Source organism: Amblyomma americanum, chromosome 11 (genome assembly GCF_052857255.1).
Source record: "Amblyomma americanum isolate KBUSLIRL-KWMA chromosome 11, ASM5285725v1, whole genome shotgun sequence".
Lineage (NCBI taxonomy): Eukaryota > Metazoa > Arthropoda > Arachnida > Ixodida > Ixodidae > Amblyomma > Amblyomma americanum.
In genome coordinates, this window is record NC_135507.1 from 33,228,237 (window position 1) to 33,251,993 (window position 23,757).

A 23,757-nucleotide genomic window follows, 5' to 3' on the forward strand; every position below is an offset into this window, starting at 1 on the left:
ACGTAGACAAATGACAAAACTATTACATCCTTGAAGTAAAATAACCTACGCCTTTTTGCTCAACGGGTTAACTGTAGCGCCAAGCCACCCGTAGCTGCTGTTCCCTAGCGGCAAAAGGCATGAACTAGAACATGCGCGCTGGAGCAGTGCCAAGTGTGCAGGTCTCTAGTTCAGTAGGTCTTGGTTTGAAGCAGGTTTTGTTTGGCTGATTCGATGAAAAACGATGTAAATGCGTGAGAAGGCTTACTCAGTATAAACAATAAAAACAAAACGTAAAAAATAATAAATGAAACAAATAACAAAATTTTAATAAATATAAAAAGAAGTAAAAATGAAAAATGGAGGGAGAAAAAGGTGAAAGGGAAAGGCTTTCGCATTAAGCAGACTGCATGGTATCCGCTATCTGACCATCACTGCCAGTTGTGGTCTATAAAATGATATCATCTGCATAGGATGCGTGTTGCAGCCCCGGGAGGCCTGCTAATTTAGGAGGAATTTTGTTTAGTGAGAGTTTAAGGAGGAAGGGCGTCAGGACTGAAATCTTAGGGCGCGAGGGCGTCCCTTTACCTCCTAACGATTAAGGATGCGATATGATCCCTCCCGCTGCTGGCTCTGCCGTTCTGTTATATATATATATATATATATATATATATATATATATATATATATATATATATATATATATATATATATATATATATATATATATATATATATATATATATATATATATAATTGGTTTTTTGGGGGAAAGGAAATGGCGCAGTACATGTCTCATATATCGTTGGACACCTGAACCGCGCCGTATGGGAAGAGATAAGGGAGGGAGTGAAAGAAGAAAGGAAGAAATAGGTGCCGTAGTCCGTTCTGTTACTCAAAAACGACTTTATGGAATTGAAAGTCGTACAAGTGCAGACAATTGCTTTTAGAATGTTTGAACTCTCGCGCCAGTATTGACGCATGCGTATGGAAACGTCGCGACGTCCCCCGAGGAACCATGGGTGAGTGCAACTGTGCAACCAACCAATGGGATGACCGGCGATAGCACGTTGCGAATTCCAGCGCCGGTGGGGTGCTGGCTAGTAGTTGCATCATTGCAACGTTTTTATAATGTTTCAACGGTTTCGTCATGTTTAAAGAGCTTGCAGAGTCGACTATTGTACCCCTGCGTTATTCGCAAAGACTAAGTTAACCGTGATAAACGTTCCCGTGCCTTTGCTAAACGCCGTAAAACGACATGCCCGCTCTCTCCAAGCTCAAAGCGGCAGTAGCCTCCTTATTTACCAAGCACTTGTTCGCTACGAACGTCGCCCTTGGCACAGGCTTTATGATGATCGGTGACACCATGCAACAAAGCTATGAAATATACGCTGGAAAAGAAAAGGGATTCGACACAAAGAGATGGAGTAAGTTTCCAAGAATTGCTCTCCTCGCGTGCGCTGTCGGCTGCTAGCCAAACTGCGTGACTACAGTGTTTCCCTAACTCGCTCTATTTTCGAACACTAATGAACTATAACAAAAACTCGTGGGATTTTGAATAATCTTCACTGCTACGAGTGTGTGAAGGGTTACTTGCTTGGTACTTGATACGAAGTGCATGTTGAGGTTGGTGGAGATTCGCAGTGTATCATATCATTTTTTCCCTCCTGCTAAGCTAGGTAGGGGAAATGTTTTGAAGTAATTTGCAGTCGACCAATGTTATGACCGAAGCTTGTTGGATATTTAAACAATTTAAAATCGATCGTGACAAAGTTTTTGACAACTGCGTGAGTACAGGCTTTTTCGCGCGTGTTAGTTTATTATCATGAAGCGCGGTGGGGTTAGCAGCCGAACTGTACTGTCCTGGCTGATACAAGACTGTGATGTGCATCCCTTGTATTCACAGAAAATATGTTGATGGTGGGCGGCACATTCGGTGTGTGCGCGGTAGGATTGGCAGCCGAACTGTACTGTCCTGGCTGATTCAAGACAGTGATTAGCACCCCTTTTGTGTTCACAGAAAATATGTTGATAGTGGGCGGCACATTCGGTGTGTGCGCGGTAGGATTGGCAGCCGAACTGTACTGCCCTGGCTGATTCAAGACTGTGATTAGCGCCCCTTTTGTGTTCACAGAAAATATGTTGATAGTGGGCGGCACATTCGGTGTGTGCGGCCACAAGTGGTACTCATTCCTGGACCGCAAGTTTCCCGGGAACACTTTCGGAATGGTGGGCCGCAAACTGCTGTGCGAGTTTGCAATCTGCCCGCCTCTTGCCTTCGTCCTTTTTGTTGGAGTTGGTGCACTGAACAGCAAGCCTTTCAAACAGAGCGTCTCCGAGTTCAAGAAAAACATCGTCCTTTTCTGTGTCGTAAGTTGATTTTCCTGTCTAGTTTGAAGCTGGCAGCGCATAAATTGCCCCAATATAGTAAGCTTTGGAGATGGCCTGTTATGTTCATGCTTGAGATGTCCATCAAACTAAGGAGAATAATATCAGGATGCTGTGTATTGGGAAAAAGAGCCCCACATGAAAATGTAGGCACTCTTTCCAGCTGAAAAAGTGCTTTTCCAATTGAATTAAATTTCCAGCTGCATTGGGTGGTAGTGGCATTTCCATTTCCACTCCTAGCTTGAAATTGAAAATTTCTAGCTGTAAGCAAGAAATATCCCAGCTCGATACGATTTCCAGTTCCATAATCGAGCTGGAATGGTTTCCAGCTAGAAAAGGGCATAATTTGCGGTTCCATAATCCAGCTGGAAATGGAAACATTTTCATCTGCGGCAGAATATATATATTTTTTTCTATACGTTGTCACCTGAGACATTTTCTTTGCTCAGTGTCTATCGCATGCTTTTATTAGGATTGCTGCTTCTTGTCACTTGAACTCTTGCTTTAGCGCACTTGTCCGTCATGAAAACTAACTGCGCACTTGTGATGTAAGTGTAGTATTACAGACTGCGTTCCCCCATCCTTCAACATAAGATATATCAAAAACACCAAACTGCTTTATTGAAGGCAGTGCTTGACGGACATCTGTCAGCTGCAAATGCTGCAACTGATTTCAACGGCACTGAATACATGTTTTGTGTGCCTGCATGTGTAAGAGACGAATGACTTGCTTGTCAACAAATGACCCGAAACAGGCTTTCTGATAATGTCATGCAATTTTGCCCGCATGTGTGAGAGATCAACAAATGAATTATTTGTCAACGAGTGACCTCTTCTCGTAGTGTCATACAATTTGCACAATCTGGAAAAAAAAATGCCTTTTTAGTTCATCACCTTTAGACATTTTTAGCTAGAGGTTCAAGGCTGCCACCATATTTCAAACACATTACTGTTAGTGGCACTTGTTTATAGAACTGCAGGGAGCTGCGGTGCTAAGTTCTCAAACACTCTCCCCATTTACCAAACCCATCTGCCTCAAGTGTTGCGACTGAGTGCAGTTTCCCCCTTTTTGCTTTTATAAAATAAATGCCATTTGTTCACAGTGTTTCTATCCCTCTCATTCCTCTTGTTCGGTATTTGCTATCGGCGAGAAAGCAAAAATGTACTGGAATCTTTAAAGGTATACTTTGTGTTAAATTGATGAAAATGTTCATGGTTTCGTATAAGTTCCATGTTTTTGGGAGGGTGGTAAACATTTTGTTTTTGGTAAGAAAAGCAGTATAATTTATTGAAATTCGGCCTGTTCTTGAACAAATGTGAAGTCCCCCCTACTCAAAACCTGACATTCTTAATCTTGAGCTGTGCTGACTCAGTCACATCTGTCTAGAATGTGCAAGTGCTTTGCTGTGGTGCAAAACAAGGAACATTCCGCATGGTGCTTATGTTTATGTGGGTGCAGATGCATCAAAAGCATTCTCTGAAACCACGTAGTTGCAAATATCACTCTTTGCTTCACAGTGCTCTGCTTGCAGGCTGTAGACAAGTGTTATGTTTAAGCTGTCCTTATTTGTAAAATTTGAATTTTGATGTAATTAAGGGGACACTGAAGCTGGTTTCAGCTGTGGGTGTATGCTTTACAGGAAGCTGTATGAAATGCTGTCAGACCATCTGGCCCTGTTCCAAAGCTTTAATATTTTTTTTTTCTAGAATACAGAAATCATGAAATTCTCTGGCAACATCATTGTTGCTATTGAACTACTTGCATGACATAGTTCGGCATCACATGTCACTATTATCTTGTTGGTTTTACCTGCTGCCTGCTTTACTATTTAAACCAGACAAAGTCGAGCTATACAAATGGCTTCAAATGCTGCGCCCCTTTAACGTCTGTAAAGAAATGTCATAGATGGAGCTACACAGCTAGGTTGGATTAGGTAATCTACGGGAATGTGGTGGCATAGCTGGAGAAGGACCGGGCTAATTGCAGGTCACCGACCGAGATGGGGCTCGGTCCTACAGGCTGATGATGATGGTAATGTTGGCGGATGCACTGAGAGCATGGTATACATAGGTCTTTTCATAAGAGGGGCGGAGTTCGAGGTGCACCTGTCATGTCTGCTGGGTAGCAGGGAAGAATATGATACAAAATTTGTTTCCCCCTTCCTCATATCTACTAGGGTGCCTACTTACCCCCCCCCCCCCCCCCCCCCCCCCCCCCCCCCCGCCTTTCCCCCCGTACTGCTCACACCTATGGTTGAGGGCCTGGAAAATACAAATGGTCTTGCTAATGGCATTTTCTCATGACATTATGTATCTAAATGCAAAACAGATGCAATGAACATAGTTCAAAATGCCGTGAAGCAAATAGCTGAAATCGTCTTCATTGTCCTTTTTATTGGGAGTGGTTTGTAAGAATTAGTGCATACTTTGTGTAGTTCCACAGTATTTGTCTTTCGCATTACAAGCAGATCGGTCAGTCTATATTCTGGGCTTGTCAGGAACATTTGTCATGGGTGATGGTCTTAGCATTAAGCATTGTGGGACCATTTAATAAAGGTTTGTGCACTTTGCAGTGAAACTATGTATGGGTACCATAAACCACATGTAAACCACAAGCACAATACATTTCAGTACTTGTGAATAACCAAGCTTTCCTGTGAATGTATGTCCTTTTATACCAGTGGGGATCTCTTTGTAGCATTGGTTGAAGAAGAAATTTTTGAGCTGTTGGAGTGTTCCTGAACCGAAGTGTATCTTGTTCTTCTTTGCAGGCAGACTGGGGATGCTTTGTTCCGGCACAGGCTCTGAACTTTTTGTTCCTGCCGCCACGCTTCCGATTTCTTTACGTCTGTGGCCTTACTGTGGTCTACGATGTTTTCCTCTCATTCATCCTTCATCGGGTATGAGCAAACTTGTTTAAAGCAAGGTTTCTTTTTTTCCTTGCACAGGCAGAACTAGAACAGCAGCATTTAATTAAAGAGAAAATGGTGATAGGTATGGGTAACGAGAAATTTGTTATTTGCTTGTGATTGAGTTTAATGGAAATACCCAAAACTTTTTATTATATTTTTTTGCATTGCACATGCAACGCTGTTATTTTCTCTCTCATGCCCTTCTTGCTGTGGCATATAATCTACCTCTTTGGCTGTTGATATGCATCTACTGAAAAATTATTAAGCTGATGCACTATAGTTGATTTGCAAGAAGCTTTAGTATGCATTAACAAACTGAGATTTCATGCTACAGATTGAGAGATGTCTGTGGTCCTCCTCAGCGGTGCTTTATTGCCTCTTCGCCTTTGCTCTGTTGATATGTAAGGTGAAGCCACGAGCTCATTCTCTGACTGTTAATTTGTGGGCGAACAACCCCTTTGTGCCAGCTTTCCAAGCCTCACTGTTAAGCTTACCCATTCAGCTTGTTCTGTTTGCTCTTTCCAGGCTTGTAGGCTAATGTGCAGGATTGCTTTGTAGAGTCGCATGAATCATTGGCAGTGTTATTTGGTTGAGGAGTATGGAAATAGTGTCATGCTTGGTCTGTGTGGTTGCGATCCTGGATTCATATTATTGATAATTGCATCACTTCAACACATGCTGAACCTGGCACATAACAGATTACGGTGAGGCTACGGTTTGACGGCTGCACTTATAGCTTGTGTAGGATTCAGCAGTTTTCAGTTCAGTTTAGAAGCAAAACCAGCAAATCTAGCACCGCTTTGTGGCAATGCGGGCTAAGCGGCAGTTTTTATTGTCTATTTTATTCAATTGTTTCTTTTATTTTTCTTACAATCAGTGTTCACTGCTGTGGATTTCTCACTTGTTCTCCTCTGTTTTTATCTCTTCACAGAAAAACTATGTTTGTTTACAAATGACCACCATGGGGCTGTAAAATGCTATGTTTAAATTTAGACTAGTTTTAAATGCGCCTCACTCCCAGCTCCAAGCCCTGGGTGAACCTTTGACCTGTGGAACAATAGCTGTGCTTCTTGAAGGGGGAGCAGTGTAACTGAGTTTATTATTAATAATAGGCTTGTATTTGCATCTAGTGTATTTATTTGAGTATTGGTAATGAACAGTTGTTTAAATGCTTTTCTTGCAGTGCTGGTACATGGAAATGGGTGATAGCAGATTGTGGGAAGAGTTCTTTCCTTTAATCCCATAGTTTTAGTAATTTTCAAGTGGTTCTACAAGATTTAAAAGGCTTAACCATTGGCAAACTCCAAACGGCGATCCAGAGCAAGTCTTCTTGCTCCGCAAAACCAAAGGGCATGTTTCCGTAAGCGATCTGGATTCAGATTGCGAGTTCTGATTGGATTGTGGCGGTATGGTCCCTAGACTTCCGAGACATCTTGGACTTCCGAGACATCTTGCTCCGTTGTGGATTCAGAGATGTGCTCCGGGTTGCCGTTCGGAATCCGCCAATATCGTTGTGCTAAGGTAACTTGTCTCAACCTTAATTTTCCTGTGTGCTCATCTTTCTTTTGCAGGACTCGCATGATGAAGAAGACAGAGGAAAAAGTTTTTAATGAAATGTGAGTATATAGCTGGAGTTCAGTTGTCTCCAGCCTGCCAATGCTGTGCTCTGTGAAAACTTTTTCTGGTAGGGGAGTAGTAGCTGCGGAGTCGAAACACACCCTTTCTTCCTACGGTTGCAGTTATTAGGTTCCTCTTAGAGCGTAATATGCTGTTAATATTCATTATTTAAGGCATATTTCTAAAACAACTGCCAACTTTCAACGTTAAACAATAAAAGAAAAAGTTTTCTGAATTACATTGAATTTGCTTGGCACACCTTGTTGCAAGAACCTTCCATAGATGGCGCCAGCTACACCAGCTATGGAGTGGAGCTGCTGTGTAGAGAACTACATGCCAGGTGGCCAGGTGCACTGTCGTGCAGCTGAACTATTTGGCATAATTTCATAGTTACGGACACTCCACCCCTGTAGCCTTGCCTTCATTGCCAGGAAAAGCTGTTGCTGAGTGTAGCAGTGCGTGTGTTGTAGCCATATGAGTCGCAATGAAACTCGGTACTGTGACAACACAACTTTTATTGAAAAACACACTATCGTTTTCTCCCGGAATGTACAGTTCCAGTAGTCACGTTCCTATTATTTTCCACCTGTTTATGATGACGACGAGAGTATATGTAGTATTGTTTCCGCAAACATTGCAATCGCACAAAACTTCGTTTGGCTTGGCAGACAAAGCAGCCAGAAAAAAAAACCCTTAACAGTGCCCTTTTTTTAACGTCCTGGAGAGTATTTAGTGCACCAAAAGTCCCTACACTATAACGCCGGCAGCATGAGTACGCAATTTGTGACCTGTCACTTTGGCCGCGTTTTTGCTCCTTTCAGTCTAGTTGCAGCTATGAGAAGTTTGTTGACCCTGAATTCCTTTGTAAGATATTTCTTTTGAAGATGTTAACTACTGCCACTCTTCGTGCCCCAACAAGCTCTCGCTTCCACCTCACTTGCATGCTTTGCGTCTTGCAAACGAAAGCAGTGTGAAAAGAAGGGCATGTTGTGCTGTGCACGTGTACTTGTGAAAGATTAGTCATGCAAGCATGCGGCCATCTCAGGCGCTTGGCTCGTCACAAACTAGAGAAAGCAGGCTACAAGTACAAGGGGACGGTCACACTTCTGAAGTGGGGAGTCGAACACGGTCTCCACTAGAGGTGGCTCCTCTGGGTTGAGAGCATAGTTCCCTTGTATCGCAGAAAAAAGCCTCCGCTCTTTGCCTTCACACCAAAACACATGGAAGAGAACTGCTGGCTGAGGGGTGCAGAGTCCTTGTTGTCGCAAACACTGGAATCTCTACGTGGTAAAATGTGTCCCAGGCAGCAGCTATCGTGCCACCGCCGCAGGGGTGTTTCCTCTCGCCAGCGTCGCAAAGGAAGCTGTGGAAAGAGCTTTGTGATGAAGTGATGGGGGGGTTTTGATGCCACTTCCGTTCAGGTTGCATTGCTGCAAGGACAAAAAGAAAATTGCAGTTTCACTTTTTACTACACACCACATAGTAGAACACGCTGTTTATATTTGAAGATTAAGGATTCATGCCATAAATTTTGTCCAATGTATACAGTTACAAACAGTATCAAGTTGATGCTAACTGGAAGTCTGCAGTTGTTCCCAAGGGATTATTCCCATAAGAATAACAGGAGCAATAATTCATTAATTCAGTTGGGCCTCTCGCTTAGATGCTTATCGTTGTGGCCCGTATATAAAGTGCACTACTGTTCATTTAGCACTGAGAAAGTGTATTTACAGGTGCACTAAAAAAAGGAGGAGAATACAACTTTATTTAAATTAAAAGTTGTAATCTTCATGCTTATGAATGCTTACCGTTGCTTACTATTAATACTTGTGAATTAATACTTACTATTAATACTTACTGCTGCCATATGGCTGCTGCATTGTAAGGCATATTTATGTAATGATTAAGTTCATTGGAGGTGCTCTCCCAATGTTGTCTACTCAAGCCTACGTGGCTGTCATTGTGAGTTAAATGAGTTGTGATGTTTTCTTGATATATGTTGTGTCATACAGCCAGTTGGTTCCAGTTCACTAGTGGTTATTTTATCTCGCAAGTACACGTGTGTTTAAGCTTCTAGTAAGAAAAAAAGCAGCTAATGAATTTTTTTTTAATCTAGTAAGTGAAATACTATTTGCTTGCTTGTACATGCACCACATAAAGAAATTGAGTGCAGAAATATGACAGTTTTATCTTTGCAGCTGTGCTAAGTGCTGGCAGATACTCAAAGAATGTCTGAGGTGTGCAAGTTGTTATTTAAGGCTGCACAGATAAAGGAAAAGCAGAATGTATTTTTCCTACTCCTTCATGGCTACAAAGTTCTTTTCTGTAGTGAAGTGCTGGTCTCTATGAAGGGTTTTCTGTCTTGAACTCTCCTCATGTATACTGAGCCTGCCACGGGGGCTCAGCTGCACTGCTGAGCCTAAGTATTCGAGTTCAATCCTGGCAGTGGTGGCTGAATTTTGACAGAGGCAGACGCAAAGCACCCGTGTACTATGTCAGTGCATGTTGAAGAGCCCCATGTGGTCAAAACTAACTGCATGGAAGCTATGCGTGCATGGTTCACCATCATGGCTACCTTGTTATCACGTGTAAGCGACAAACGGAGCTCTTTGGTAGTACCAGTTGGGAAACTCCGCTTGAAAAAGTAGCCACTTTTCTGGTGCTTACTGATGGTGGCGCCATCTGGAAGCAGCAAGTAAAAGCTGGCGCTATCACCGTTATCTTCTGAAAAGCATTTCTTGTTTGGTTCTTGTACCTCTTAATTTATCTACGGACTGTTATATCTTTGGAATTTTGATAATACATCTGTTTCCCTGATTTTGTTGCCAGGCAGTCGTGTGTTTATAAAAAATTCGAAATTTGCAACTTGAACACAGTTGACCTTTTTGACCACTTGCATCGCTGCAGTCTGTAGAACAGGAATTTCGGCCAACTTGGATCTTCATTTTTCGATACTTGGATTCTGTGGGAAGCCTCGCAACTGGTAATATCAAAGAGCTGTGGCGAAAGAGAGCACATTGAGGGCTGCACACTCGCATGCGATGCGCATAGCTGCTCACACTGTTTGTGCGCTGTTCCTCGCTCAGTAGTCGTCGTCATACTTGACCGAGCTCTGATGCGACTGTGGTGAATTGGAGGCGGCCCCCTGGCGGTAGAGGTAGGCGGGGTTCGCGTCGTTCGCCGGCGCCTTAGCAGGGGCGGGGATGATGTAGGTACGTGTTGGGGGAAAGCCGAAGCCGCCACCGCCGGATCCCCGGCTGGGCTGGGCTCCGCCGAACTGTGCGGGTGCTGCCGTGGGCTGCTGTGGATGGGCATAAGGAAAAAAAAAATATTAAGGGAAGAAAAAAAAATGTTTGTTAGCTCATGGTAATGTAAACTTTTGGTGGTGGCTGGCAATGTGGTGCAGAGGCCAGAGGGCATCCTCATTCAACGCATTCACCTACTCCTTAAGGGAACAGCATCGGGTGTTACAGCACAGCACTCATTCCCGCAGTCTAGCCTGCTTTTGATTGCTGCTAAAACCCACTATAGCGGAGATGCATTGACTTCTTTGATTCCCAGTTTTTACCCGTTATGGCAACAAAAAAATATAGGAAATCGGCCATCCCTAGTGAAAAATCAACAGTAGCTGTGTGGTAGTTGTAATGTCCTCCCATTCTCGAACCACTTCCCAACCCACATTCCCCAGACTCACCTATATCTCAATATAGAGCCGTGTGCAAAATGCGAGGGAGATGTCGAAACGCCTTCGCTTTTGGACTGTCAGAAACTGATTTCGCTGCCGTTTTCATCTTGCTAATGCCAATTGCACACAACAGTCCAGTGAGCAATATGGCGATGACCAGAGAGCCCTTATTGTAAAGGCCTATAGCAGATTTGTTTTAGACTTCTTTTTTTTGCGACCGGTATGCCAAACAGCGTTAACTGGTGCCCAAGGACTCGGGAGAGGAGGAGTCGGTGCGAGGGGGGGACAGGGCACACTCCAGAAAGAGGAGTGAGTCCTCTCACTCCCATTAGGGTGGCTCGATGCCAGCGCCACCATGCGCTAGATTGAGGCACGGGTGGAACAGGCAAGACGGCGGTGCCGTGGGGATGCGCGCGCATGTACCTGTGCGGTGTATTGCGGTGGCGCCTGGGACTGGAACTGCTGCGGCTGGAACTGGGCGGGGGGTCCGCGGGCTGGGGCCTGTCCCCTGAAGGGTGGCTGCCTGGCGGGGGGACCCTGCTGTGGCTGGGGCTCGTACTGGGCCTGCTGCTGAGGGGGAGCCTGAGGGCGGGGGCTGCCGCCTGGCACCGTGAAGGGATCGCCCAGCACGTAGCCGTCTGGGTAGTAACGCTGGGCGTACAGCACGGTGTTGTTTGGGCCGCGGGTCTCCAGCTCCTGTTGGCGGAGAAGGAGGGAAGGCAGAAACGGGCCGTTTGAGACATAGAGATTCTGCGTTGCGTACTGGAGCAGGAAACATAATTTTATTTCCTTACTTAGGGTAACTGCAAACGTCCTCATTGCAAGGTATTGCGTGGATGGAATCACAAGCTGAATCAAGTAGGCGTGTTAGAAGTGTCCTAGCGTAAACGGAAGAAGGTTGAAAGTGTAATATCCCAGAGATGCAGTAACGCCCAATTGCAAAAATAACTAAAGTGAACTGAGCAAAACGGCAAGGAGCAAACAAAATTAGTAATGCACACTATGTGGTCGGGTCGAACAGAAGTAGCAAGGTGTAAAATAATGAGGCAGGATGCAAATAAAGGCGCAGAAGTCGCAACATGTGGTCTGCTAGAATGTCAGAGTGGATGTCAAGACAAAGACAACATAGCTGGGGACAGCCGAGAGTCTGGTCTTATGATGAGTTTAGGATAACTTGATTGCAACTAAAACGGGACAGGGATACAAGTTCTTGGGAGATGCCTTTGTCCTGGCCTGCAGTAGATTAAGCTCGGCTGACGAAAATTGTTAGCAGTTTTCCTTGTAGCTTGACACGCTACTCCCGATAACAGCCGTGAAGTACAGTGTGAAACTAACTTAGACAACTGACACAATAAAATCGCAAAAACGCAAGCGCAATTAAGGGAGTTTACAGTACACCGATGAGGCCAGCCTGTCAGGGAAGCGCTAAAAGTATATTGGTCGCGTGCTATGCAAAAGCGATGGTTCCTCTAGATCCAAGAGCATTGTTGAGATCACTTGATCAATGCACGTCGCACTCTTAGCTCATTCTGCTGTAATTGTATGTATGTGGGAGTGGAGTGTACGTGGGATTTGTTAGTTGGAGGGTGGCTAAGTGCACGCAGCCTTAACCTTGGCCTTAGACCTCCTTAGTGAAAAATTGCAATTTGTACAGGATCTGTGATCACAAGTGGATAACTTCACCCGCTCACACACGCACGCACTATAGAGTGGCCTGCTTTCTAATGCTGCCTAGTTTTAATTGCTGGCAAGCTCGTATTCCGGCTTAATTTTATTCTTTGTTTCCCTTCTTTCAGGCCTTGGACAACTCGGACGCCGTCTGAACCGCAGTATAGTATCAATAGGGTTGTTTATATACATTTATGTAGCAGTCATACATAAATACATAAGTTGATAACTTTTATAACGCCACTGAATGTCGCATTTTGTCTCTTCTTGTCGTTCCTTGCAAGTGCTTCTCTTAAAAGTAGTTGCTCTTATACCAGCTTGTGGTGGTATTTAGTTTGAAATCGTGAAGAACATATCACCTAGTGCAACGTGACACGTTGGTTTTGCGAGTAGTGTTTATGGTGACTTGTTTATTCCTAGGTAGCTAGCGTGAGAAAAACTACAGTGACACACAGGCATAATGGTGTTGTTTCCACGGTATGTTTGCACAGTTTAACTAAGCATTTCGAGCTTAGACGCAGTATGCTAACGCAGTTGTTTCGTTGGTGAAGCGGCTTTTGAATTGCGAGCCAGACACTCATGGGGTCATTGAGAAGATCCCATCTTCACGAACCTAGCTCATGTAATGCAGCGCCTCCTGTTTAAAGGATGTCGGTCCGTTTTACGGCAATGTCTGCAAAGGTGCACCTGTGCACCGAGAAAGCACAAGTGTGGAGAAGTGGTGGGTTTGCCTCTGCACATGTGCGCATGCACGAACGGACAGACCATAATGAGTGAACACTGGAAGCCGATCAGCGGGAGACCAAACACGCGGAAGTCAGAGTGTGACTAACCGTATAATTTGAATTGCGAATATCTTTGACGAGTATCATTGACGGCTGTCCGTCTGGTTGGTTTTGTAATACAGAAGGCGGCTCTGGCGCAGACCAATGGTTCGAAAAAAAATTCCAGCGTTTTGGGACGACCTCTGCCCTTTCTTCAGGTGGTGCTAACAGGTAGCACACCTAGCTTCATCTCCAAGCTCACTTGAACGTTATTCAGGTAGGAGGAGGGTTGATATCCCGGTAAGTTTTCCATGTTGGACGTGGCGCGATTTGAATTGGCTCCACAGCCAGCGCGCGCACTCGAAGGCGATTCTGCGGTCGAAACATTTGCAGTGTTCGATGAGGCTATTCCGCATTTTATCCATGTTAAAAAGCTCCGCCTACTCGTAAAATCTTTTGGTTCACTTTTTGAGTGATTTGTAATTGCCAGCTACGTAGTGATAACTGATTTGGTGATCCCTACTCACATGTGGTCTAAAACATTAACTATTACGGACGAGGTACCCGTTTGTACTACGAAAGCGTCGCTTGCAAACTCCTTTCTTAGGTGACGCGACAGAAAAAGGAGGTTATACTGGCCTTGTGCAGGTAGTCGTTGACGAAGAAGAACTTCTCGGCCGTGTTACAGATATCCTGGCTGGCGGGCACGCAGTTGAGGTGCACCTGGTGGAACACAGTTCCCTCGGGGCACATCCACGAGTGCTTGGCGCCGCCTACGCAGTAGTGGAACACCTGGCAGTTGACCGAGTTGTCCGCGTAGTAGCCGTCCGTCTTGCCCGAGCAGGTGAACGTCGACTTCTCCAGCAGCAGAGTCAGCGGGTTGGGCTTCTCCTCCTCCTCTTCCTCGCTCTGCGTCTGCGCAGAAGGTGGAGGAAAGGGCATTCGCTTACGAAAGCTTTTCGGACGGTAGGCTTTCCCGCACGGTACCTCATAGTGCGGTGAAGCACGCTTCTCGGGGGAGAGGAGCGAGGACGGTATAATCGGGAGGGGGTTATCGGAAAAGGTAAGGCGGTAACTGTAACACACAAGGTGGACACCCGAGCCACGCTGTGTAGGGGGGATTAAGGGAGTGAGTGAAAAAAAGAGGGTGAGGAGACAAGTGCATGTACATACCACGCAGGCCTAGGGCTTGCGTGGGTAGGTCTGGCTTTTTCTGGGATGAGCAGAAACTGACACAATTTTGTTTAACGCAGTAACATGCGCAGTTTAGTATAACGTGCGCCCAATAATTAGATACGTTATCATTGATTTAGACTTATAGTTCCGGTCGTAAAAAAGCACCAAGAACGGTGTGACAGCACAGGTTACGCAAACTGATCCAGGTGGCTATGTGAGTCCAGAAAGATGCGAGTCACATGAGCAAATGAAGATACGTCCTTGCAACCTACCCAATAACGACAGCTTGGCGTTCAGTCAGAGGCACATGCGGCATGAGGATCCTTTGCCAATCGTGAGTTCCAGAGCTTGTATGTGTATACAGGGTGTTTCACCTAACGCTTCACAGAATCTTTAAAAATAGGCTTTTCTAGTTATAGAAGGGCTTTTTCGGTATAGCATTGTCAGCGGTGTAGCAAATCAAAATACATTTAAGACGTGCTAAATTGTGGGTTGGTTAACTAATATTGAGTAGTGAACTTTCTAATCATTACTGTTAGGCGTCTTAATTATTGAGAGGCGTGCAGCCCACCGTGAGTAATATCCATATTAGCTTTTTAGAATTTCGAAAACGCAGTTACTCTCGGCGTTGTGACCCAACAAATTTTGGCTACATCGCGTCAAAATACACGCGCTTTCGAGAAGCTTGCAGGCAAAGCAACCTCTCCAGTGCACGAGACTCGTCGAAATGGCCAAAATTTGTTGGGCCACAGCGCCGAGGGTAACCGCATTTTAAAGATTCAAAAAAAGAACTGATGTGGATATTACTTCCGGTAGGCTACACGCCTCTCAACAATTAAGGAGCCTAAAAGAATTAGTTAGAAAGTTGTTTATTCAGTATTAGTTAACCAGACTGCTAGTAAGGACGTCTTAGCTGCATTTTTATGTGCTACACCGCTGGCAATGCTGTGCTGAAAAAAAAAAGCGCTTTTCTAACTCGAAAAGCCTATTTTAAAAAATTGTGTAATATCTTAGGTGAAACACCCTGTCCATATCTGGCGTGATGCCGCCGAGAATGAGCCTCCTTGGACGATGTAAGCTCGTGAGAAATGGAAGCTCTTCTCACCTGCTGTCCTCCCTGCTGCGATTGCTGTTGTTGCGTGGGCCTGGCCAGTCCTCCGCCGAAGGACTGCACCGTGGTCCTACCGCGGGGCGCCGGCTGGCCCTGGAACGCCGACGGGTCGTAGCCCTGCTGAGGCGCGGCCTGCACCTGTGGCCGGAAGGATTGCGCCTGCGCCTGCTGCGGCTGGTAGTGGTCGTAGCCTCCGCCCCGGCTCGCTCCACCTCCTCCGGGCTGGTACTGCACCTGCCGCGCCGACTGCGGGAAGTAAGAGAGGGAACAGCTCAGTCTACTGATCGCGCAGTCAAAAAAAAAAAAATTGAGATCACTGCAGTAACCCGCATTGACGCCTCCTCGGCACTCATCGCCTCTATTTGCTCCTCTTTGCCTCTATTTGGTCCTCTTTGTTTATATTGCCCCTATTTGCCTGAGAATTTGTGCAATTCGTCCAATTCCCACCACGCTTCGTTCCAAACTTTCAAATTTGGCGCCGCGCGTTGGCTCCTCCCACGCTTCCGGTCACGTCATACTACACTTCCGGCGTCTCAGATTTGGCGCCACTTTTGTCCTGGCCACGGCCGCTTTTTGCACATTTTTGGCTCTAGTTAATTAACTATTCATCCGATCGTCACCAAATTTTTTGTGCCGCTTCCTTACATCATCCTCCTTCGATTCTAACCACTTTTTAGACGTTCTCACTTTCTAGTTCCCCGCAGTGGCTGCGGACACGTTATGATGACACGATACCGCCGACTTAGCCTAGTGAAGCTTTCGCCTTAATAATCGAAGTTGATCCCGTTAGTGTGTGGCGTGTTACGGTGATACAGACTGCACGAATGCCGATCATTTGTAATAGTAATTTCAGTGTTGCATTGACCATATTTCCCACCATATGTGCCAATGCAAACTCAAAGTGCCAGCTGCCATAGATAAGATGCCTGTTGTAAGATCACCGATTGCAGAGGTTAACCCTATCGGTAAAAAAATTTCAGCGGGCGCACGGTTACGTCAGCTAGTGGTGGAATGGTTTCAAAATTTGCTATCAATTTAATCTACGGTCTTCAGCATGTGTATGCAGTTTATGGTCCTTAGTCATTCAGAGATCATCCTCCTAATTTGCTTATTTTAATTATAAAGCAATTATATCCTTTTTTAAGCAGCACCACCGTGTTTTTTTTTTAATTTCTGCAATTTGGACCCTAGTAATGAAGAAATGGTGGCAGGTCATACCTTTTGCCGGATATTTTGAATACTTGGACACTACGGGGTTAAGAAGAACGGTGCACTGGCCAAGCTGATTCTGGTTGATTATTAATGTGGCGCAGATTTAAAAAAATGAAAACGGACAGGAGCTCATAGACATCGCCGCGTGAAGCTGACCAGATGATGCTCCTCTTTAGTGGTCTGCAGTTTTTTTATATTAACCAGATAGCTGCCAAACCCGCCGCGGTGGCTGGGTGGCGTTGGCGTTCGGCTGCTCATCCCAAGGTCGCTGGTTCGATACTGGCGAAGGCGGCCGCATTTCTATGAAGGCGAAATACAAAAACACCCGTGTGCTGTGCGGTGTCGACGCAGTAAAAAAATATAAAAATAAACACCAGGGGTCTACATTAGTCCGGAGACTTCCGCTATGGCATTCCTCATAGCCCATATGACGTTTTTTAGACCCGATAATTGACAATTCCAGGCAGCTGCCCGCGTATATGCACTGTAAACAGAAAAGAGTAAAAACATTGGCTGTGGTTAGCTCTGGTTGAACATCTACAGCTGGCCGAGTGGAACTCGCTCACTCGAATTGCAGTCAGTCTTTCGCCGCTCTGTTTCGCTGGACGTTCCTTCATCTTAGTCCCTGGAAGTGGATTCATTCTCTCCCTCTCCACTATCCCCCCCCCCCCCCCATTCGACACGGCGCATGCGCACAGCCGTTGCAGCTCGGTTTCGCCGGTGCGCTGCCGACAGCAGCAGCTGCTCCGCACCACGTGACCAACCGGGGCCACGTGACCACGGCGCCGCCATGCAGCTCAAGGGTGCCACGCTGAAGGCTCGAAGAGCTGGCGTAGTGTAGCTCTCGCTACAAAAGGGAGTAAGCCGGGAGTGCGGTAGAGGACAACTTACTCTAATTTTACTCCTATTTAGGCGTATTCGTGTCATGATGCAAACGCTTTCGCGCAGCCTTTCAAACCCTCTTCTATCCCCAGGCCGACAACACTGAAGAAATGAACGTGGAACACCGGCTCTTACCGCGAACCAATGCGTACGTCGGAAAGTGCAGATTCCCTTGTAAATAGTAAATGTCTTTTTAGGAAAACCGTGTTCAACCAGGCGGGACGACTTAAGTGAACGTCGCTCCAGCCGTACACTGGTTCAGCTTGGTTGCGCTTAACTTTCTGGTTAGGGCATAAGCCAGGTACCAAAGATGACCGGTGTCGGTATACGCGGGAAGATTGCGTGTTCACTCACCCTAGTTGCAGACACCGCTGTGAGGGTCACGAAGACCGTGACCACCAGCACCGTGGTCCTCATGGCGAACCTGCGAGTGAAGGAGTACATTCATCACAAGGTTCTACGAACTAAGCAAATGAGTAACTCTTTTGTGCCAGGAAATAAAAGACGGGTAGACGTTGCAACAAAAATGAACGGGCTAGTTCGCCGGGTAGACTACCGTGTCGGAAGCAGCGTTAAGTCGAAAAGAATGGTGCTAAGCTTTTTGCTGCGCCACATGTGCCTTGCTATCCTTCGCTGTCACTTTTTTTGGAGAACAGGTGACCGTCACACAAGAAAAGATTTATTGGCCGTGTTTAGCCGACCAGGAACCGCACACCTTGGCATTGATTATGACTCACCGCGCTCACAGGCGTGTTTGCAAATGAAGCAACTCGCGCACGCTTAATAAGACTTGAGAGAATGGAAGCAATTCTATAGAGTTGACGACTAAGCGAACGTCCACGTATAGACTACGCAGACTACACAAAGCGGGAGCTATGCAGTCCGTCTTACGGGCTTCTGTCTCGTCGAATGCGGAGTCGGGCTCGGCGCGTCGCGCTTTTTATTCGAGAAAAAAAAAAGGGGGAGTCAAGCGTATGCATTACACGTACTGTCTCTTAACCAAATCGGGAATAGAAAAGGACAAAATAGAAGCGGCTTCGTGTCGTCTCTCTGAAAAAAACTCTGCAACTGTATACATCTACTGTATACACCTCTCCGCGTTCCGTCGAGTCTCGACTATGTATGCAGGCATCGCGTTGAGACGACCGTGTCTAATGGACTACAGAGAAGAAAGCGTCCGCATCTTCTTGTTCCCGCCAGAGGACGCTCGCTTCCTCCATATTCCTCCAAGGGCGCGCACATATATGCTTTAATATAGGCGAAGAAAGAGAGAGAGAGAGAAAAAAAGCGCGCCCGTCTGTGCTTTTCGGCGTCCCCTTGAACTGGATGCTTGTGCCGCGCTGTCGACAGGCATGCATGCAAGGCAGGCATGAGGCGCGCGGCGTTCTGGGTCGCTTGTTTTTCCCGCGTTTTCTCCTGGCGCGCGCGCGGGTCGCGGCCGCGTTAACCCAAATCACTCATCTCTCCCAGAGACGGTTCGGTCCAATTTTCCTCCCGCCGCGCCTATCTCCCACGTTTTCATTTGTTTGTTCGTTTCTCGGTTTGCGCGCGCTCATATGCGTCCCGTTTTGTTTTTCGCCCCCCCCCCCCCCCCCTCCTCACACACACACACACACACTCCGCCTTTGATCCTCGGCGTGGCGGCGCAGGATTTTTCTAGCGCACATGTGCGCTGACTGGATTCAAACAAAACAAAAGATGAAATGAGTGAAAAGAAAGAGGTTTTTTCGGTTCTGCATCGGCGAGCGTCGAAAAAATCTTCGCCAGGAAGACCGCCGAATTTAGTATACTTTTGTTTTCGTAGCGCGCTTTAGGTTTAATAGGTGCCCTAGCTTCAGAGGCGTAAATTTCCGTCATTGAAAGTTTGTAGATGAGAGAGACCAACAGGCATGTTGAAGAAAGCGCGAATGAAGTTTGACAAAGCTGCATCAGGTAGGCTTTGCTTTTTTTTACGTCGTGGCTTTTAATGGTAGTATCCAGGGCTTTTTGATGATGTGCTGCGAAACTCGTGTAGTGCAGTCGAGCTCTGTTATAGGTCCAAAACATGAGCATGAAGTGTGGGAATCGAATATTACGTTTAATAAAACAATACCGACTGTCTAAAACGTGGACAACGTGGGATTCCTTGTCATATGTCACAGCTTTTGGTCACAAAGTAAAAAATCTGCCGCTTGTAACACGGCAATTGCACGGCGGCCCCGCCGCGATGGCTCAGTGGTTAGGGCGCTCGACTACTGATCCGGAGTTCCCGGGTTCGAACCCGACCGCGGCGGCTGCGTTTTTACGGAGGAAAAACGCTAAGGCGCCCGTGTGCTGTGCGATGTCAGCGCACGTTAAAGATCCCCAGGTGGTCGAAATTATTCCGGAGCCCTCCACTACGGCACCTCTCTTCCTTTCTTCCACTCCCTACTTTACCCTTTCCTTACGGCGCGGTTCAGGTGTCCAACGATACATGAGACAGATACTGCGCCATTTCCTTTCCCCCCAACACCAATTATTATTATTAATTGCACGGCGTAATTGTTTTTTTTTTGGTGAAAGGAAATGGCGCACTATATGTCTCACATATCGGTGGACACCTGAACCGCGCCGTAAGGGAAGGGATAAAGGAGGTACTGAGAGAAGAAAGGAAGAGAGAGGTGTCGTAGTGGAGGGCTCCGGAATAATTTCGACCACCTGGGGATCTTTAACGTGCACTGACATCGCACACCAGCGGATGTGCATTTTGTCGCTTTATTTCTTACGCGAACTGGCTGTCGTACAGTTTCTTACCCTTCCCTTACTTCAATGTCCCTACTGCGCAACTTATATTATAACAAACAAATAACCAAACTTGTTGCTCTGCAATCATTGACGTAGAGCTTTATACGCAGCGTTCCATTGGACGCGGAAGGAAAAACGTTTAACCGACCAATATCGTGTTTTGTTTTGTTTTTTCCGGCAACACGTAATTTAGGACAAAACAAGGCGGATATGGGAGTGCCCAAACGCCGGGCTTTGCGACTGTTACTTATCCTATTCGTTGTCGGTGAATAGGCTCCGGAATTTTCCCTCAACGAAAATGAGCGAGGCGAAATGGCGCTCGGCAGTTGGAAGCAGCCATTCAATTCGCCCGGCCATCGAAACTCGACTCGTAACTAGCGGCTTTCGATGCCGGCGCGCAGCGCCCAGTCCTTTATTCTCCGGAAAAGAACGGGCCGAGCGCGCTGTTGCGGAACACACTTTCGACATCTCGAACGGCCATTTCCCGCCTTTATTTTGAGACGTCAATGGAGTCTGTCCAGCTGTTTTCGATGATGTACGCCCTGACTTATTTTGCCCCCTCTCAGATAAAGACGGGAAACTTCGTGCAAATGATGGCGTGACTCTCTAGCCTATGCATTCCTTTCACTTCGTAACAAAGCACTGTTTTTTTGTTTAGACCGTTTTCCCTGGAAGCCTTCTCTGTTTTTTCCTCCATTTCACTATACGACCGTGCATCGCTGCGCAGGGTATAAAGGTGACGTCAGCGAAACGGGAGTCCGTGATTGGCCGGCTCCTTGGCCGTCCACTCTCGTGATTGGCTGGCGCACTGCAAATGGACGATCACGAACTGTCTTACGCGTGCTCTTCTGTTTCGCTACAACTATGCAGTATCCTATGCAGCAACAATGCAGCAACTATGCAGAGCTCGTCTCGTACCCTGCCTTGTGTGTGTGTGTGTGTGTGTTTCGCGCAAATACCATGTCTGAACTACCATGTCTGAAGTATTGAACCAACTAGCCCGACAACACGTTCTACTTAGCCCTACAAGATAGCTAACGAATCAGAGGTCCACGGTTAGCCAACGCCTTGGTTCTTGTATCGTCCACTCTCGTGATTGGCTGATGCAGGACCACCGGTAAATCTCATAGCGCGGTTACGTTTAACCGTCTTCGTGCACATGAGCGGCGATTGGCTGGCGGCAACCCTATAGCGAGAAAGCACATCTCCAAGCGCTCGCCTGGCCGTTCGCAGACGATGTCTTTGCGTCAGCTAGGGTCAAACTTAGCGAAAAACCGTTCCTTGATCAATACTAGGCAATACTGACAGTTGAGCTAGTTGGTAATGCATTGTAGAAAATAACCGCGCAAACAGACGAAAGACTAAGAACAGACACTGCAGACGACAGGCAAAAAAAAAAAAACACTGCAGACGAAAGAGGCTGCGGACGAAAGGACTGCAGACGAAAGGCGAAGCAAGAAACAGACACCATATGTTGGCGCTTTTGTATTCTGCTGTTCCTTTGCCTCCTCGAATTTGTTTTCTTTGTATTTTCATACCTCTCTCCTGCTCTTTCTTCCAGCAAGGAAAATTATAATGCCAACATTTCCGGGCGCGCAACAACGGCGATTGCGTATATGCGGCAATCATTGGATTCGGCTGCGGCCGCTCTGCATGCATATATACAGGGCACCGAAAAGTGGCAGCGACGGTGAATGAGAGGTCGGCATCTAGAGGGCGTTGGCATTCTCTCTTTCAACCGCGCTTCAATGCGACAGAGAAAAAAGGGGGAGGGGGGGGGGGGGGGGGGGGAGGTTGTGGCGACGTGGTGAAACTGACCTGGAATGCGCACCACATTTCTCTCTCTTCCCCGAGGGCCATACAAACAGCTGTGGTGTTTCACGCTGTGGCCGAAGGAATGAATGCTTTTGTGCCCTTAGTGACGACGCTACAACAGAGCGATAGACAAGACAGATTACTTGCTCAACGAGGCAGTGTTATTGGATCTTTCTGTTTCAACGAGGGGTTTAACCGTAGTTGCGATTTTGTTGGTCGAATCAGGTGAAAGTTTTGTTTTTGTGGTAGTAGTTGTTGTCATCGGGTAGGAAATGCTACATACCCACTGTGGGGGTTTGTCAACCACTCGCGTGGCGCTGTCCTAATGCCCAAAAAATCTCGTAATAATGCACCTGAAAGCCGGATAATAAGTCATTGAAGTAAATAGGAAATTGAATTTTTGTGAGATGTATGAATAATTGAATGAGAGAAGAGTGCTTTACGTGCAGGAAATGAAAAGACTTGAAAAGGAATGAATCGTGGGAGCGAACCGTAAACGAAATAGGAATACTGGAAAATTTTGATTTGCAGGCGAGAGCTGTAAGGTAAATAAAATATATTTGAAAAGAAAGACGTCTCGAATTCTAAAAGAAAAGTTTTGCGTGGCAGAGCACACACTCCCCGCAAGGGGCGGTTGGCCGCCTTTTCTGTTCCTTTTTCCGCGCCTTATTTTGTGAGGTAACGCAGGTAACGCCCTGGCGCGGTTTGTTGCAAAACAATGGCCGGTAACGCCCCCGCCTTTGTTTCGTGATCGCGTTGTCTGAAACGTCGCACGCTACACGCTGTAGGGGCCAGTCCGTATAGTACGGCCTTTGTAAGTCAGCGGAGCAGGAAAGGCAACGGGGAGGGTGGTCTGCGGTGGCAGGAACATGGGACCACATTACGAAACGTTCGCGTGGCACGTCACGTGCACATTTTTGAAGAAACACCTGGGCTCTTCGGTGTGACGGAGGGCCACCCTGGCGGAATAAATTACCACCGTGGCGCTATAACAGACCACCCTGGTGCTATAACTGACCACCGTGATGCTATAACTGACCACCCTGGTGCGTGGCGGCCGAATTTCGATGGAGGCGAAATTATAGAGGTCCGTGTGCCGTGCGATGTCAGTGCACGTTAAAGAACCCCAGGTGGTCGAAATTTCCGGAGCCCTCCACTACGGCGTCCCTCATAGCCCGAGTCGCTTTGGGACGTTAAAACCCCATAAGCCATAAACCGTGACCACCCTGGCGCTATAACTGACCACACTGGTGCTATAACTGACCACCCTGATGCAGTAACTGGCCTCCCTGGTGGCCTGCCCCCCTTCCCCTCTGGTGCAATACGTAGTATTTCTGGTGCACTACGTGGCCACACTGTTGTAATTATAGGTCACAGGGTATAACATTCGGCCAATACCTCTTAAATTGATTCCTCGCTGAAATAGGCTGACCGCGGCTAATGGAGTACACCGCTGATAGGAAACCTATGGAGGAGACTTTTGTCCTCAAGCGGACGTAATCTGGCGAATGATGATGATTATGTTTCGTAACGAGAGTGTATTTAGTGTGCACTGTACTACGTCCATGGTCGGGGGTTCCTCAGTTCGCATGCGACGGTCCTGCCTATAGCCTCTACGGTGTTCCTGGACGGCGGTTACCGGACGCTATTTGCGTGCCGTCGAAAGAGACGTATACGCACAACTGGAAACAAAACAAAACAGAAAAAGGCGCCAGCCGTCTCGCTTGATTGAACAGTGAGTGTATATACAGAGTCTGGCGCAGGAAACGCGCGCTGGGTTCGGCG

The 23,757-nt window shown here is 46.7% G+C and overlaps 2 protein-coding genes across 4 annotated transcripts in view; one reads left to right on the top strand and one right to left on the bottom strand.

Annotated features, from left to right (window-relative positions):
* The first annotated feature begins 1,002 nt into the window (after positions 1–1,002).
* Positions 1,003–12,497, top strand: LOC144111298 (mpv17-like protein 2). The gene is made up of 5 exons (XM_077644549.1): positions 1,003–1,406; positions 2,114–2,349; positions 5,139–5,267; positions 6,851–6,895; positions 12,378–12,497. The coding sequence occupies exons 1-4, from the start codon at positions 1,238–1,240 to the stop codon at positions 6,887–6,889; spliced, it is 573 nt and encodes a 190-aa protein (XP_077500675.1). The 5' UTR covers positions 1,003–1,237; the 3' UTR covers positions 6,890–6,895; positions 12,378–12,497.
* Positions 7,392–23,757, bottom strand: part of LOC144111297 (uncharacterized) — a 33,079-nt gene continuing 16,713 nt past the window's right edge. Inside the window, exons 1-7 of one of the 3 annotated variants that reach the window (XM_077644548.1) lie at positions 18,132–18,306; positions 17,749–17,818; positions 15,295–15,546; positions 13,653–13,928; positions 11,005–11,277; positions 9,956–10,197; positions 7,392–8,326 (exon numbers count right to left, since the gene is read on the bottom strand). In XM_077644548.1, the coding sequence (XP_077500674.1) occupies positions 9,979–10,197; positions 11,005–11,277; positions 13,653–13,928; positions 15,295–15,546; positions 17,749–17,811 (1,083 nt within the window). In that variant the 5' untranslated portion in view covers positions 17,812–17,818; positions 18,132–18,306 and the 3' untranslated portion in view covers positions 7,392–8,326; positions 9,956–9,978. Of the gene's footprint in view, positions 8,327–9,955; positions 10,198–11,004; positions 11,278–13,652; positions 13,929–15,294; positions 15,547–17,748; positions 17,819–18,109; positions 18,307–23,757 lie in introns of those variants that run through there. The other 2 variants (XM_077644545.1, XM_077644546.1) reach the window with 2 other exon arrangements.

Bases quoted from the DNA above. Each gene is read 5' to 3' on its own strand.
- LOC144111298 (XM_077644549.1), top strand. From the start codon at position 1,238: ATGCCCGCTCTCTCCAAGCTCAAAGCGGCAGTAGCCTCCTTATTTACC. The intron at 1,407-2,113 runs GTAAGTTTCCAA...TTGTGTTCACAG, and splicing joins ATTCGACACAAAGAGATGGA to AAAATATGTTGATAGTGGGC. The intron at 5,268-6,850 runs GTATGAGCAAAC...TTTCTTTTGCAG, and splicing joins TCTCATTCATCCTTCATCGG to GACTCGCATGATGAAGAAGA.